Source organism: Polypterus senegalus, chromosome 14, assembly GCF_016835505.1.
Source record: "Polypterus senegalus isolate Bchr_013 chromosome 14, ASM1683550v1, whole genome shotgun sequence".
In the NCBI taxonomy this organism is placed as follows: Eukaryota; Metazoa; Chordata; class Cladistia; order Polypteriformes; family Polypteridae; genus Polypterus; species Polypterus senegalus.
In genome coordinates, this window is record NC_053167.1 from 57,327,708 (window position 1) to 57,343,055 (window position 15,348).

Genomic DNA, 15,348 nt, shown 5'->3' on the forward strand with positions numbered 1-15,348 from the left:
GACAAAGTACAACGTTGTAAAGAAGTTCCTAAACATTGGTGTGATACACATGCAGAGCAGGTTAGAGGTTTAAACTTTAAGTCGGAGTCTTGTAGATTATCTAATTCGTGTTGCCATCAGGGAAAAGTAGTGTTTCTACACAATGAAGAGGTATATCCATGAGAATTAAAAGATTTATTGTTTGGTGAAAGTAAAATCCACATACACGAGCAGCAGAGACATGAAGTGGCTGGCATGTACCACAGGCCAGGGGTTGACAACCGAAGCCCCCTAGTGTGTGTGTGTGTGTATATATATGTATATATATATGTATAGTGGTGAGCAGCTGGGGGCAGTACCCTGCTGGGATGCCTGGAAGGACTGGGAGAGGGACTACGCCTTCTCCGGACCACGAGAGGGCAGCCGCCCTGGTTGGTATGGGGGCCACAGGAACGGAGAATGGAAGCTCAACCCTATGGGGGCCTGTGGTCACTGCTAGGGGTCGCCCGAATGCCTGAGAAGCCCTGGATGTCAGCACTTCCGCCACATTCGGAGGTGCTGGCGGAAGGATTAACAGGGACACCTGGAGTGCTTTGGGGTGCTCATGTGGCACTTCTGAACATAAAAGGGGCCGCCTCCCTCCATTCAGTAGCTGGAGTCGGGTGGAAGAGGACGAAGTTCGGAGGAGAGGAGTGGAGGCGGTGAAGAGGATTAGTGAGAGGCCCAGACTTGAGGGTGTGTGGTGCAGGGGCACCGGGCTGTGTGTAGAAATTGTAAATAAACGTGTGGTGGTGTTTTAAACCATTAGTGTCTGCGGCTTCCACAAGATAGATAGCTAGATAGATAAGAAAGTCATTATATGACAGATAGATAGATAGATAGAAAGTCAGACAGATAGATAGATAGATAGATAGAAAGTCATATATATGATAGATAGATAGATAGATAGATAGATAAGATAGATAGATAGATAGATAAGAAAGTCATTATATGACAGATAGATAGATAGATAGATAAGATCAGATATGATAGATAGATAGATAGATAAGAAAGTGAGTATATGATAGATAGATAGATAGATAGATAGATAGAGATAGATAGATAGATAGATAGATAGTATATGATAGATAGATAGATAGATAGATAGATAGATAGATAGATAGAAAGTCATAGATAGATAGATGACAGATAGATAGATAGATAGATAGATTAGATAGATAGATAGATAGATAGATAGATAGATAAGAAAGTCAGTATATGATAGATAGATAGATAGATAGATAGATAGATAGATATTATATGATAGATAAGATAGATAGATAGATAGATAAGAAAGTCATTATATGATAGATAGATAGATAGATAGAAAGTGAGTATATGATAGATAGATAGATAGATAGATAGATAGTCAGTATATAATAGATAAGAAAGTCATTATATGATAGATAGATAGATAGATAGATAGATAGATAAGACAGTCATTATATGATAGATAGATAGATAGATAGATAGAAAGTGAGTATATGATAGATAGATAAATTTGTGTAAGCACACGTTCAGAGGGATGGCCAGCAGTCGCCTCAAGTACAGAATGCCAGGTTACATTTTGCCTTTAAAAACTGCACCGTTTTGGAACGTCTTATGGACAGATGAGATGAAATTCCCCTTTGATGAAAAGTCAATGGTGTGGAGAGAGAAAGCGGGCAGCTCACAGTCCTAAGCCTAGCACATTGTCTTTGTTATGGCTTGAGCAAGTAAGGCTGCTCAATTATTATTATTGATGACGTGACTGCTAATAGAAGCATCAGGGTGAGTTCTGAGATGTGCACAGACATCTGAGCTGCTCAGACTCAACAGCAAATGTCAAAGCTTACTGAATGGTGGATGATGAACCAAGCCAGAAATCTAATGGAACCAAGTTCTTCAAGGCCGAAGAGTGGAATGCTCTTGAATGACTGAGTCGATCTCCTGGTCTAAATTTGATCAAGCCCACATTCGACTTGCTGAAGACAAGACTACGAGTAACGAGCCCCCAAAACAAGTATGAACTAAAGCTGGCTTTGAAGAAGCTTGGCACTTGACATCTGCAGGTTTCAGGCTTCAGATAGTCATTGAATGTAAGTGATTTGCAACCAAGTATAAAATATAAGAGGTTTGAAATAAAATTAATTGGTCTAATTTTGGTTCCGTAAAGAAGATGAGACTTTGTATAGGAAGTGCTGCAGTTTGTATACCATTCACTCATATTTTTACCAAGACCGATAGTATTTGCTTTGTCCCCAGGGAGGAACTTGGCCGAATGCTGACTAAATAAATAGATCAATATTATGCAGTATTATAACAAACAACACACACACTAGAATGACTGAAAAGAAAGAAATCTTCTGATTTGAATAATGGGCATTATGTAGACCAGGGCTGCCCAATACATCGATCACGATCTACCGGTACATCGGAAAGGTAGTGCAGGTAGATCGCCTTGGTTGACATTCAAAAAAAATAATATTTTAAACGTTAGTCTATCATATATCCTCCCTATGGCATTTGCCACTTGATTGACATACAGGGTGGCCAGTCTGAGATCTCTTTTCTTCTAACACACTGGTCATCCTACACGCACGATCAAACGCACGAGCTACTGCAAAACTCCAGCTGTGATCTAGTTAGCCTTCCAATTTATATCGACTAAAGAAGGGTTTTAAAAAAAATTGTTTGGGGAGGGTATGGGCTGGATGTGGAATTGGAAGATGATTTTTTTCTCTCACAATGTCACAATCAAAGTGGGTTTGTCTGATCTGTCAGTCTATCATTGCTATACCAAAGAAGGAAAATGTGGAAAGGCACTTTCAAACTGTTCATAAAAACTATGAAACTGACTTCCTTCCGAAAAGCGATCTGAGAAAGAGAAAGGAGAGGGAACTAAAATTGCAGTTAATCGGACAGCCGTCATTTTTCACTTGGCTGAATTCATAAGCAAAGGCAGACACACCGAAGCATCGTTCTGGGTGAGTCACTCGATCGTTAAGCATAAGAAGTCATTCAAGATGGAGAGATGACAAAAGAGGCCTTCGTTCAGACAGATGGCTAGGGAGAAATTCCTGCTGAGATTTCAAGACCCCTGGCTAGAGAAAAAGGAGTTTCTCCTTGTCATTAAACATGCAGAATACAAGCAACTTAATAACGATCAATGGCTGCTAGACTTGGCATTTTTTTCCGATCTGACCAACATGTTGAATGAGCTTAATTTACAGCTGCAAGGAAAAGAGAACTCCATGGTCAATATGATTAGCTCAGTTAATGCTTTCAAATGAAAAATGCAACATCTGTCCTCAAAGCCGCAGCGCGTTGATTTGGGGAACATCCAAAACCTCATGTTAGAGCAGGAGAAGCAATGGAAGGCGTGTGCGCAACTTGACAACATACGCCACACAGAGCAGATTGTAAACTGCCTATCAGACTTTTGAGACTCAGCTCTACTTGAGCCAATCGCTACATTTAAGTGCTATCCATTTAGGGAAGATGTTGAGGGCGATTCACTCGTATCAAAAATTGAAACACTGTTTCACCTAAAAGTCCTCTACAGTGGAGGATGAGATTTTGACACTACAGGATAATATTCAGCCGAAGTCTGGGGCTCTTGGACAATTTTGGAACTTAACTCACAGAGGAAAAGTACCCAAACATGAGGAAATGTGCTACCTCAATGACTGCATTATTCGGCTCTACTTATTTATTTGAGTCAGCCTTTGCCCACATGAAGATTATTAAGTCCAAATACCATTCCACCATGACTGACGATCATTTGGAGGCCTTCCTGCCTACCAGCAGCTACTGTCTGGACTGTGCAACCCTTGCTGACTCCATTCAGTGTAAGTCATCAGAGAGTAAAGTGGTGATCATAAATGTATTGTGCCATAAGGTTTCATGCAGATATGCAACGTACACCAACATATATTTTATATATAAAGTATACTTAGTATGTATATATCATTTTTAATGTAGATAGATCATTTTGACCTGGTCATTTTAAAAGTAGCTCTCAAGCTGAAATAGTGTGGGCACCCCGATGTAGACGTATTGCTGTTGGTATAAAGGAGCCCCCATAGTGTTTCTTGACACACTTCTGCTAAATAATTTGTTAGCTGAAAGCCCTCAGTGTTGGTGTGTCAGAGAGGGGATGTGCAGTATTGGTCATAATGGCTCTCAGTTTTGTTTTCATTCGCTCCAGGGGTCCAGAGCCTGCCCCTTTAATTAGCTTGTTGATTTAGGGGCCCTGTCTTCTGGTGAAGTTACCAGCCCAGCACGGCAAAATCACACTGGCCATCACAGAGATATAGATGTGAAAAATGTCACTTCCCACATTGGAGGAACACAACCTGCTTAGGAAAGAAAAACGCCTACTGTGTCTTTCCTTATACATGTCCCGAGACCAGCCCAGTCCCCAGTGATGTGGACCCCCAAATAACTGTAGCAGTTCACCATTTCTGTAATCCATCCCCTGAATAGTCTCAGGGTGACAGTCAATAACCAGCTTCAAGCTTTTACTGATGTTAAGTTGCAGACAATTCTTTCTGCACCAAGAAGCAGAGTTTCCCCCCCCCAACTCCTGGTCACCGCCACCCTTATCAAAAGAATGCAAAATTAACAAGAGAATTTCTGCTGTGTATAGTCCAAGGTCTACTGTACTGCGTGAAAAGAAATGGAGACGGGATTTGTAGCTTGTGATGCTCCTGTGCTTCACATCAGAGACGCAGCTCTTCAACCTCACAGATGGAGTCCATTGTCTTTGAATTTTGGCAGAATAATACACAGTGAAGAACAAAGACAGATGTTAGCAACTGTTAATAATAAAATGTCCATATGTCACATTTGATTATAGTATTATCAATATAAATGCTTTTCAGAAGTGTAGTGTTTCAGACAGAGGTGCCAGTGTTGTCCTCTCAACTTTTCTCTGGAAGGCCTGCGGTTGACTGGTTTGGCCATTCAGGGATTTTCGGTTTGTCAGCTTTAAAAATTCCTGTGTTGCCTTTGCAGTGTGTTTGGGTTAATGACCTTATTGAAGCATCAAGTGTCACCCGCTGAGACTGGAAACATTTACTGGCACTTGAGATCTCAGAATTCATTGTGCGAGTGTCGTCAGCAGTTCCATCATCAATGAAGACAAGCAGGCCAGGCACACCCAAACCATAACACCCCCAGCACCGCCACGTTTAACAGACAAGGGGGTCTGCTTTAGGTTTTTGGGCAGTTTCCTTTATCCCCGCACACTTTGCTCTTGCCATCACCCTCAGGCAGGTTCATCTTTGTCTCATCTGTCCACAAACCTTTTCCAGAATTCGGTGGGCTCTTTCAAGTCCTTTTTCACAAACTGTAGTCTGGCCATCCTGTTTTTGTGGTTTGCATCTTGCAGTGTGGCCTCTGAATTTCTGTTCGTGAAGTCCCCTGAAGACAGAAGTCCCTGACACCTCTACCTCGGCCTCCTGAAGCCTCTGTCTGATCAGTCGGACGGGCGTTTGAGGCTTTTTCTTTTCCACCGTGAGGATTCTTCTGTCATCAGCAGTGGATGTCTTCCTTGGTCTACCGGGACCCACCAGTGCGCTCTTTCTTCTTAATGATATTGGCAACAGTTCATTTAGGTAGCGCTAAGGTTTTACCGAGGTCTCTAATGGTGTGTTCTTGTTTTACAGCCTCATAATTGCTTTTTAGATTTTCATTTGCACAGCTCTTGTCCTCATGTTGAACAATCAGAAGTACAAGCAAGCAGAGGTACTGGGTGGCTGCGCTAATGAAGCAATGAAACCCACCCGAGCGATCAAACACCTGTGATGCCAACTGTTACAAACATAATGGTGCCCTGAAATAGGGTGGGGCGTGTAAAGCATAAAACAGTGGGGTCACTTCTACATGAAAAATGAGTCTTTGTCCCAACCATTATGGAGGGCACTGTACATAATATAAACTTGTTAAGAGGAGATAATTTAATCTAAAATTGAACTAACTAAACTAACAAAATGTACAACAATTATATCCTGAGCCAGTGTAAAATCAACTTTAATTTGCTCTGGCCCATACAAGCCTACTACTAAACAGAAAGATCATTGAACAACCACTCTACGTGTATGAGCAAGAAAAGCAGTTTAACATCTCATGCTATAATAAAGCAGGCAGAAGGAAAAATGGCACTAGAAAAAATAAAAAAATAAAAAAAATAAAACCTGAATGTGCAGCACTGTCATAAAACAAAAAACAAGCTCACTGGAATGATGTTCAGTATAAGTTTTAATAGTTCTTACCTGTTTTTATAAATCTGGTACTGTGAATCACAGCTAGTCACTGGATTTTTAAATAAAATATTTTGTACATGCTGCTTCCCAAACAATAAAAATATATCTTATCACAAGCACCGCCACTATCAAAGTGAAGACAAATACTAAATTAGTTTTTTTTTTTTTTTTTTATACACCATTAAACAGAAAAGAAAATAAAAAACCACCCTCTTATGGACCTTGCCATTCTGAAACCATTTGTTTGCAGAAAGCTTCTTAACTAATTCTGGATAATATACTTTTGAAAAGATGTACGTATACCCAATTACATTTTCTTAATTTGAAAGTGCAATATTATCACTATCAGAAACATTGGCACTGACGTAACAATACGTAGGCAGTTCAACAACTGTGTCTGTGGTTTATTTTAATACTGTGCTTAAATCTGTATACAGAATGCAAAAATAACACAAAACAAAACTGGTAGTACTCGTAAAACAAGAGGTAAACGAAGCATTAAAATGTTTTGTTCATTTCTCTTTCCAAATAAACGCTGACCTCCAAATAAGCATGGTGCAATCTGTAAATTCTCACTACAGACTGTACTCCCACTACATGGTGCCTGTACACAGGAGGTTAACGGGTAACGAAATTGGCAACAATGTAGTTGGAAACACCTCAACTCTGAATTCATAATTAGAAAAACATAGTTTGCAATAAAAAGTATGATTTATTATATACAGAACCTTTCAATACTTTGGAGTGGGGTGGGGCAACATCCCGCAAACAGCATCATCATCATGCCTCAGAGACTAAACATTTCAGGAAGTAAAACAGGTCGTGTGACAAGTTACTGAATTGCAACTTTCCAACAGCTGGACTTCCCGGGCAAATACTCATGCAAGACTAACACATTTTAAAATGAGATAAAAAGGTTCATTGTTCACATTGCATTTGACAGAACCATTAATGATAAACAGAAAAAAATGTGTCAAGAGTTAACTGTTTTGTGCCCCAAAACCATCACACACTGCAAAAATTCAGAATGTATTCCTGCCCCCACTTCCCATAAAGAAAGAAAAAAAAGCAAACAAAAGAAGAAAAAAAAAAACAAAACAAAAAAAAACAAATAAAAAAATAAAATTTGTACTATCTTACAACAAGACATGACACACACAACTTAGAGGGACCTATACAGTCATCATGGCAAAAGGCCCCACAGCCTTTACACATTATCATCGCTTTCAGTCTGCAAGAGCATTTCAAGGCCATTTCCTCAACACTGTTCTCTGCAAATGTCTGAATGCTGATGGATGCATGATGACTCCCTGCAAATCCACTTTTTTGCCGGAGCTGCATCACACTATTGGCAATATTCTTTGAGAAACCACTGAAAGCACTGTCAGAAATAGACATGTTAGTCATGTAGTTTAAACCTGAATTGCTATTAAACTGTAACCTGGGAAACTTCCCATAAAACTGCTGCTGAATATTAAGTTGGAAAGGAATATAAGATTCCATAAAATCCTGGTAGGGTTTTAAAGGCTCTCGGGAGAACTTGGTAAGAGACATTCCCATATTCAACAACCGTCCTGAGAAATCTTCCTTGGGATCACAATTTTGCTGAACTTCCTTCTTGCTAATAACTGAACTGGTCTTGGATAAAACATCACTGGACGACGATTTTTCATGTTGTGCACCAGGCTGAATTTGTTGGGACAGCCAGTCCAACTTAAGATTTTTATGTTTCGACACCTGTCTCTGTACTGCCTGATCGGGATCTACAACAGAATTTCTACAGTCCAAGTTATTTTTGTCATCAGTCTGCAATGCTCGAGCAAGGTGCTCTTGGGAACTACTGTTCTGAGATTGAAAGGTGGGATTATCAGCAATTAAATCAGAATTTGCATCTGCAGGGTGAAATTTAGGTGGGTTTGTTGTTTCCCTCACACTAGTAGTCTGCTGAGTAAAAACACCTTGTGAGGGTGTTTGAACTGGAAGGTCTTTATTTACTTCAAAACCACTTGGTGGCCTCTTTTCATCCAAGCCTTTCGCTTGAGTTTCCTGTTTATTGTGGTTGCCTGCCAATGACTTTTCACCTGAGGTATTCTTAGATTCAGGCCAAGAATCTTTTCTTGCAGCAGGTACTTGGACTGTTGCTGGAGGAATTACAACACAAACATTAGAATCCGCTTCCTTTCCATTACTTTCAACTGATGCTTTTGATGGCTGGTATATAGTTCCTTCTGCAACAGTGGATAAATCTCTTTTAAAGTTACAGTCCTGCCTAGGCACAGATAGACGACTAATTTCAAGCTTACTATGTGGCTGAGGCAGGACTTTCTCCAGAGGAAGATTACCTTGAAGCAGCTGTGTCACTAAAGGATTATTAGCTTCTACAGATGACACCTGTCGCATTGTATGCCCAGATTTTCTACTGTTAATTGTGTTCTGCAGTGCAGTCAAAGACTCTGAATGAAGCTGAGCAGTCTCATGGGTATTATATGAACTGTTCTCTTTTGCTTCATAACAACTTTGTGATTTGCCTTTACTAGGCAGACATACTGCAACAGTCCCATTAATGAGGTTAACTTCCATTCCATTTTTAAGTTGATTAGCAGAGGTTTCTTCTGCATCTTGACAAGATGGTCCATCTTTTTCTATACACCCATTCCAACTCCAGTTATCACAGCTTTCATTCTCGAAGTCAGAGGCTGTATCTGTTGAATCGGTATGCAACACTTCTTCCTGAACAAATGTTGCTAAGTGAGAATTACCCTGCTTTTTCTCAAGAAGGACAGTGTCTTCATCTGCACAACTGCTGTAATTTCCAGTCTTGTTTTTGTGTGCTTTCCCTCCACCAGGTATCACATGCTCCAGAAGCTCAGCCCGCATTTCCTTTTCATTTACAGTAGTTTCTAATGATATTTCAGCTGAAACTATATTGTCATCTTCACAATTACCAACTTTTAAGAAAACATTTTCTTCTTTGGTAAGAGGCTCATCTTTATTCTGCGTTACAATGGTGTGTCTATTGTAACTCTTCAGTAAGGGCTGAAATGATACCAAGCGTAAAGCATCGATGCCCTTTGCCCCAAATCTTGGTAGTGTATCAGGAATTGATGTAGGAGCTAAACATGTAACTCCTTTTGCCTTGATGGCTGAAATTACAGTGCTATTATTTTGACACTCGGTATTTTCCAAACAGCTACCAATGAATGGGCTACTCTGCAATGTACTTTCAGAATTCACTTCTGACCTCTCGGCAGAAGTCTGTTTCTCTCCAAAGGAGTCTACAAAATTATGCAGTGATGAACCTCTGTGATTAATACAGGTATTATCAGTAAAGACTGTACTTTCTGTTAGCTGATCTGTAGTCTTTGGAGATGATGAAACACGATATAGTGATCTTAAAACGGCTTCTCCCTTGCCAGTTTCACTTGCATGATTTGCTTTTGTAGGTTCCAGGTCCTCCTCAATGCAGGTCATAGAGGCCTGCAGTAGTTGTGTTCCTGTAAGATGGCTCGGTATGCAATCTGTAAATCCTCCTGTTGTCTCAGGTTCATGGCTGCTTCCTCCACCTTTCTTTTCTCCTCCTCTACCTCCTCCACCATCACCACCACCCTCTGGTCCTCCACCTCCACCAGGTCCACCACCTCCTCCAATTGCTGCAACTGCAGCTGCGGCCTCTCGTTGAGCTCGAGCCTGTTGGGCATGGGCTTTAATGTCCGCCAATGTCCGTGCTCCAGTCCTGCCTGTCTCGTGGTTAGGAATAATCCTGTGACATATTTGGTATGTGGGAGGACCCTTAACCACCCAGGGCTGTTTGATCCTGGATAGCTGGATCTGGATTAACACATAAAAAAAACAAAAAACAAAAAACAAGCAAGAACAATATTAATGGATAATGCAGTACTTTCTTCTAGAATATATAAAGAGGGATGTTCATCATTCATAACTAAAGATTCTTCTGCACTTTCCATCAGTGACAAATTAAAAAAAAAGTGTGGTAACTTAGCTAACTTTATTATATTAACTAGTCTTTTGAGCAGTGCATACTTTATTGTAAGGTTCTGGATTTGTCAATATATTCTGATGTATTACCATTTTGAAATTTTCTAATTTGAAGAAAACAAAAAAAACTCAATACCAATTTCTAAATGAAAAGAAAAAAGAGAAATGGTCATTAAAAGAAGAGACGTACTTACTAAAGATTCAAGGAGAATAATAAACTCTTTCACACACAGCAGAAATCACAATATGAAAACAAATACTGTAATCACAGCTAGTGAGCAGTACTGGGTTGCACCATTTAAATGGTGTGTTTTCCCTTCTTATTTATAATAGAATCACAAGATACATTTGATACATCCATACAGTGAATGGTAAACTGAAAACTGCAGTGCCAATACAAAGCAACAAGGATATGAAAATTTTTGCTGCTGTATTTTTACTGTCATAATAGTCAAAGTTCAGTCTCTACCAGTGCTGTACGTACTTGTGTTAGGTGGTAATCAGATGCCTATTGTCCATCTAAGTTAGCTATAAAATAGTTAAGTTCTTTCAGAAACCATGCACCTTTTTGATGATTTTCAAACTAAGCAATCTTTGAAAAATGACTCTGTCACTTGTAGACTGTTATACTTCACTGCAGAAATATCCTATGACTATTTCACTTTCATCAATATTAACATGTTTTGCTAATGGCAATTATGATTTTTTGTTCACTTAGCCTAGCAGTTTTATGGCTCTGCTCAAGGACATATGTAAAAGTCCTAGGTGTTATTCTAGCTATGTATCTGGATTTTCTTTCTTATTAAACACAATGCCTTCTATTTAACAGCTTTAAAACTGTCATTTTAAACAGTATTTTCAGTGTCAGAAAAGCATACATAGGTGCATCAACACACATGTATTATTTGAATGCTGCTGGTTTGATACATACCCCTAAAACAAAGAGAAAATGAAAAATTAAGGTTACACAAATTACATTTTTGCAGAATCTGTGATTTGCTTTAAACTTTTTGCGTTATTATTTTTTTTTTTTACATAGCAGAATTTTTAAGCTGCTGTTAATACTAGAATCCTTGAAGCATATGAAAAAACTCGTAATAAATTCCCTTGCACCTCCTCTGCAGCATCTTTTGTTTTGCAAATGTGTCGATCAGTACCAGCAGTAGGCAGCCTGCTATCCTTCCCATCCCCCACCGATGCAGATTTAGTCGTACATAAAAAGTTCTCTCGGCTCAAGTCTGTTTATATGGGTGTGAGGTGCCTTGAATTGTAAAAGCGTAAATAATATATTGTTATTTGGAACAAATACGTACTGACAATGATCTGTGTAAATGTAGTATGACAGGAAACGCAAGGCAAAAAATGTTGAACACATTGGTAAAACAGAAGCTTTTTTCATGTGCTGCTAATAACTGGCCAAATGCTGATGTGAAGTGTAAAATTATGTGAAAACTGAAGTCCAAATATCAAAGAAACACTTTCACAAAAGAGACAGCTATAAAAAACAAGTGTGCTTTTTTTCCCCCCAAGAATTTAACCAAAGTAAAAGATATATACGTCTGCCTGGAGTTTTTTCATAGGCTTCAGGGATTCTAGTGTTAATGAAAAGTGTATGCCAACAAAAAAAAAAAAAAAAAGAGGGGGGAATACTTATCATTACAATGCAACACTTAGTACTTTTAGTAACTCCTTTTGTGAAACATGAATTGACTCACCGTGCCATGACTTAATCTTTACACCAGTGGAAAGTCAGGTGAATTTCAAATTTCTGCTTAGTAAACAATATGCATGTTAGACTGCTAGAAAAATATGTTGTGAAGGACAGCCGGGTCCCATGCCCAGCAGGGACGCCCCTGCTGCTTATGTTCTGAGGGAGCCACCATGGGCAGTCCAATACCTCCCCCAGGACGCTTGGTGGCAGCCTCCCTGGCCGACGGGGATTCCCCAACCACCTGCAGGGCTCCTTGGGAGATGGAGTCCTCCACAGCTTGGCTGGGACACGGGGTGGTCGCTAGGGGGGCTGTCTGCTTCCAACAGCCAGGCAGGATGAGTCTTCAGCCCCACCTGAAAGTGCAACTAGGACCAGGTGATCAATCACCTGGAACGCTTCCGGGTGGGCTATAAAAGGGCCCAGCCACCACCACTCGAGGAGCCAGAGTTGGGAGGAAGGAGACGAAGCTTGAGGAGGAGTGGTGGTAAAGGAAGAAAGGTGGTGTTGCTGTGTGGTGGAGTTGTGTTTTTGGACTGTGTATTGCCTGTGGGTCACGTGGAAGACGTGCGCCCATGGGTGAAGAAAAATAAACGTTTGTTTATTTTTATATGTGTCTCCGTGTCCATCTGTCTCGGGTTAGGCGTCCATATAGCACCTTTGTTACAATGTCTATATTAATTGTAAACTTCTTAAGCATGTTAGCCTAGTATCTTATTAATAAACATCTTACAAACATTTAATAGAATTGGAGTTTTTTTTTTTTTTTTTAAAGTCTGTACCATGTTTATTATTTGCTTGTTTATGTCATACAGTATTTTATGTTTTGGTAGGAAACAAGTACTGTATAATTAAAATGGTAATCCATATTTATAATTACCCCTCAAGAATTAGGATTGCCTAGCTTGCACATTTGGGTGGGGGTGGGGGATTTCAAACAAAAATGCATAAAAGTAGTAAATGCATATTTTTAAAGCAAAAAAGCTGTAGTACAATAAATGAATAATGTATATTTAAATTCAAGCAGTGTTTAACTGCCAAAATCAATTAACTGAATGAATGTGTGAAAATATACACTGCTCACAAAAATTAAAGGAACACTTTAAAGAAACACATTAGATACATCAGATCTCAATATGAAGTTGGATATCTATACAAATACCGACAGGGCAATGTCTTAGGAACAAAAGGATGCCAATTCTTTTAATGGAAATAAAAGTTTTCTGCCTACAGAGGGCTCAATTGTGTAGACACCCTAAAATCAGAGTGAAATGAAGATGTGGCAGGCTAGTCCATTTTTTCAAAAACTTAATTTCTGCTACTCAAAATGCTTTTCAGTATCTTGTGTGGCCCCCACGAGCTTGTATGCATGCTTGACAACGTCGGGACATGCTCCTAATGAGACGACGAATGGTGTCTTGTGGCATTTCCTCCCAGATCTGTATGAGGGCATCCCTGAGCTGTTGTACAGTCTGAGGAGCAACCTGATGGCGCCTAATGGACCGAAACATAATGTCCCACAGATGTTCTATTGGGTTTAAGTCAGGGGATCGTGAAGGCCATGCAATTGTTTCAATTCCTTCATCCTCCAGGTACTGCCTGCATACTCTTGCCACATGAGGCCGGGCATTGTCGTGCATTAGGAGGAAACCAGGACCTACTGCACCAGCGTAGGGTCTGACAATGGGTCCAAGGATTTCATCCTGATACCTAATGGCAGTCAAGATGCCGTTGTCTAGCCTGTAGAGGTTTGTGAGTCGCTCCATGGATATGCCTCCAAGATCATCACTGACCCACCACCAAACCAGTCATGCTAAACGATGTTACAGGCAGCATAATATTCTCCACGGCTTCTCCTGACCCTTTCACGTCTTTCACATATACTCAGGGTGAACCTGCTCTCATCTGTGAAAAGCACAGGACGCCAGTGGTGGACCTGCCAATTCTGGTATTCTATGGCAAATGCCAATTGAGCTCCCCGGTGCTGTGCAGTGAGCACAGGGCGCAGTAGACATTTGGGCCCTCAGGCAACCCTCATGAAGTCTGTTTCTGGTTGTTTGGTCATAGACATTCACACCAGTGGCCTACTGGAGGTCATTTTGTAGGGCTCTGGCAGTGCTCATTCTATTCCTCCTTGCCCAAAGGAGCAGATACTGGTCCTGCTGATGGGTTATGGACCTTCTATGGCCCTCTCCAGCTCTCCTAGAGTAACTGCTTGTCTCCTAGAATCTCCAACATGCCCTTGAGACTGTGCAGGGAGACACAGCAAACCTTCTGGCAATGACACGTATTGATGTGCCATCCTGGAGAAGTTGGACTACCTGTGCAACCTCTGTAGGGTCCAGGTATCGCCTCATGCTACCAGTAGTGACACTGACTGTAGCCAAATGCAAAACTAGTGAAGAAACAGTCAGAAAAGATGAGGAGGGAAAAATGTCAGTGGCCTCCACCTGTTAAACCATTCCTGTTTTGGGGGTCATCTCATTGTTGCCCCTCTAGTGCATCTGTTGTTAATTTCATTAAAACCACAGCAGCTGAAACTGATTAACAACCCCCTCTGCTACTTAACTGACCAGATTAATATCCCATAAGTTTCATTGACTTTATGCTATACTCTGATTAAAAAGTGTTCCTTTAATTCTTTTGAGCAGTATATGTTTATTTGACAAATGGAGAAAACTGCTTTATTAAATTAAGCTTTGTATCATTATAGAAGACAATATGACAGCTTGTAATTATGAGAAGTATTTTATTTTCTTTAATGCAATATGTGTTATGGATAAATATTTCCTCTACACATTTTATTAGTTAAAAAACAATGTATATTAAAGAGAATTTTAGTTATTTATTTAAGTATTTTTATAGTCACTGAATAAGAAACCTACAGAATTTCATTTTGTTAATAAAAATTAACAGGCAGCACCTGTAGTCTATAGTTTACTTATGAAAATAGCAATGTTAACACTTTCACATTTCAAATAAGGCTTCTCTGTGTTTGGTTATGAACGTGCCAGGAGAAAACCAGTTTGAAAATGATAACGAAGAAAAAAAAAAAAAATTTGAATCAACATTGGCTCAAAAAAAAAAACCTGATTGAAGCATACCTAACTGGAATATGTACATATTTTTAATATAAGTATTCAAACCCAAATGTTGGTATAATTTGTCAGTCCTATTATGGAGTATGTCATGGTGACATATATGATGCACTTATTGTCTTCAGATTAAACCAATCATAACAAGAGATAGCTTGCTCTAGAGAAGCACACTTTCTTTTCCTAAGCCTGCCAAGGTACAGATGAAATTACTTACTTCATTTTACACTAAATAATTTTCCAAATGTATATCAGGAAAGTGTACAACAATCATTCAGAAACT

The 15,348-nt window shown here is 39.7% G+C and overlaps 1 protein-coding gene across 4 annotated transcripts in view; it reads right to left on the reverse strand.

Annotated features, from left to right (window-relative positions):
- Positions 1-6,243: 6,243 nt before the first annotated feature.
- The window catches only part of asxl1 (ASXL transcriptional regulator 1), a 138,982-nt gene continuing 129,877 nt past the window's right edge, over positions 6,244-15,348 (reverse strand). For all 4 annotated transcript variants that reach the window (XM_039736124.1, XM_039736125.1, XM_039736122.1 and 1 more), the window contains one exon: positions 6,244-10,094. In XM_039736124.1, the coding sequence (XP_039592058.1) occupies positions 7,398-10,094 (2,697 nt within the window). In that variant the 3' untranslated portion in view covers positions 6,244-7,397. The remainder of the gene's footprint in view (positions 10,095-15,348) is intronic.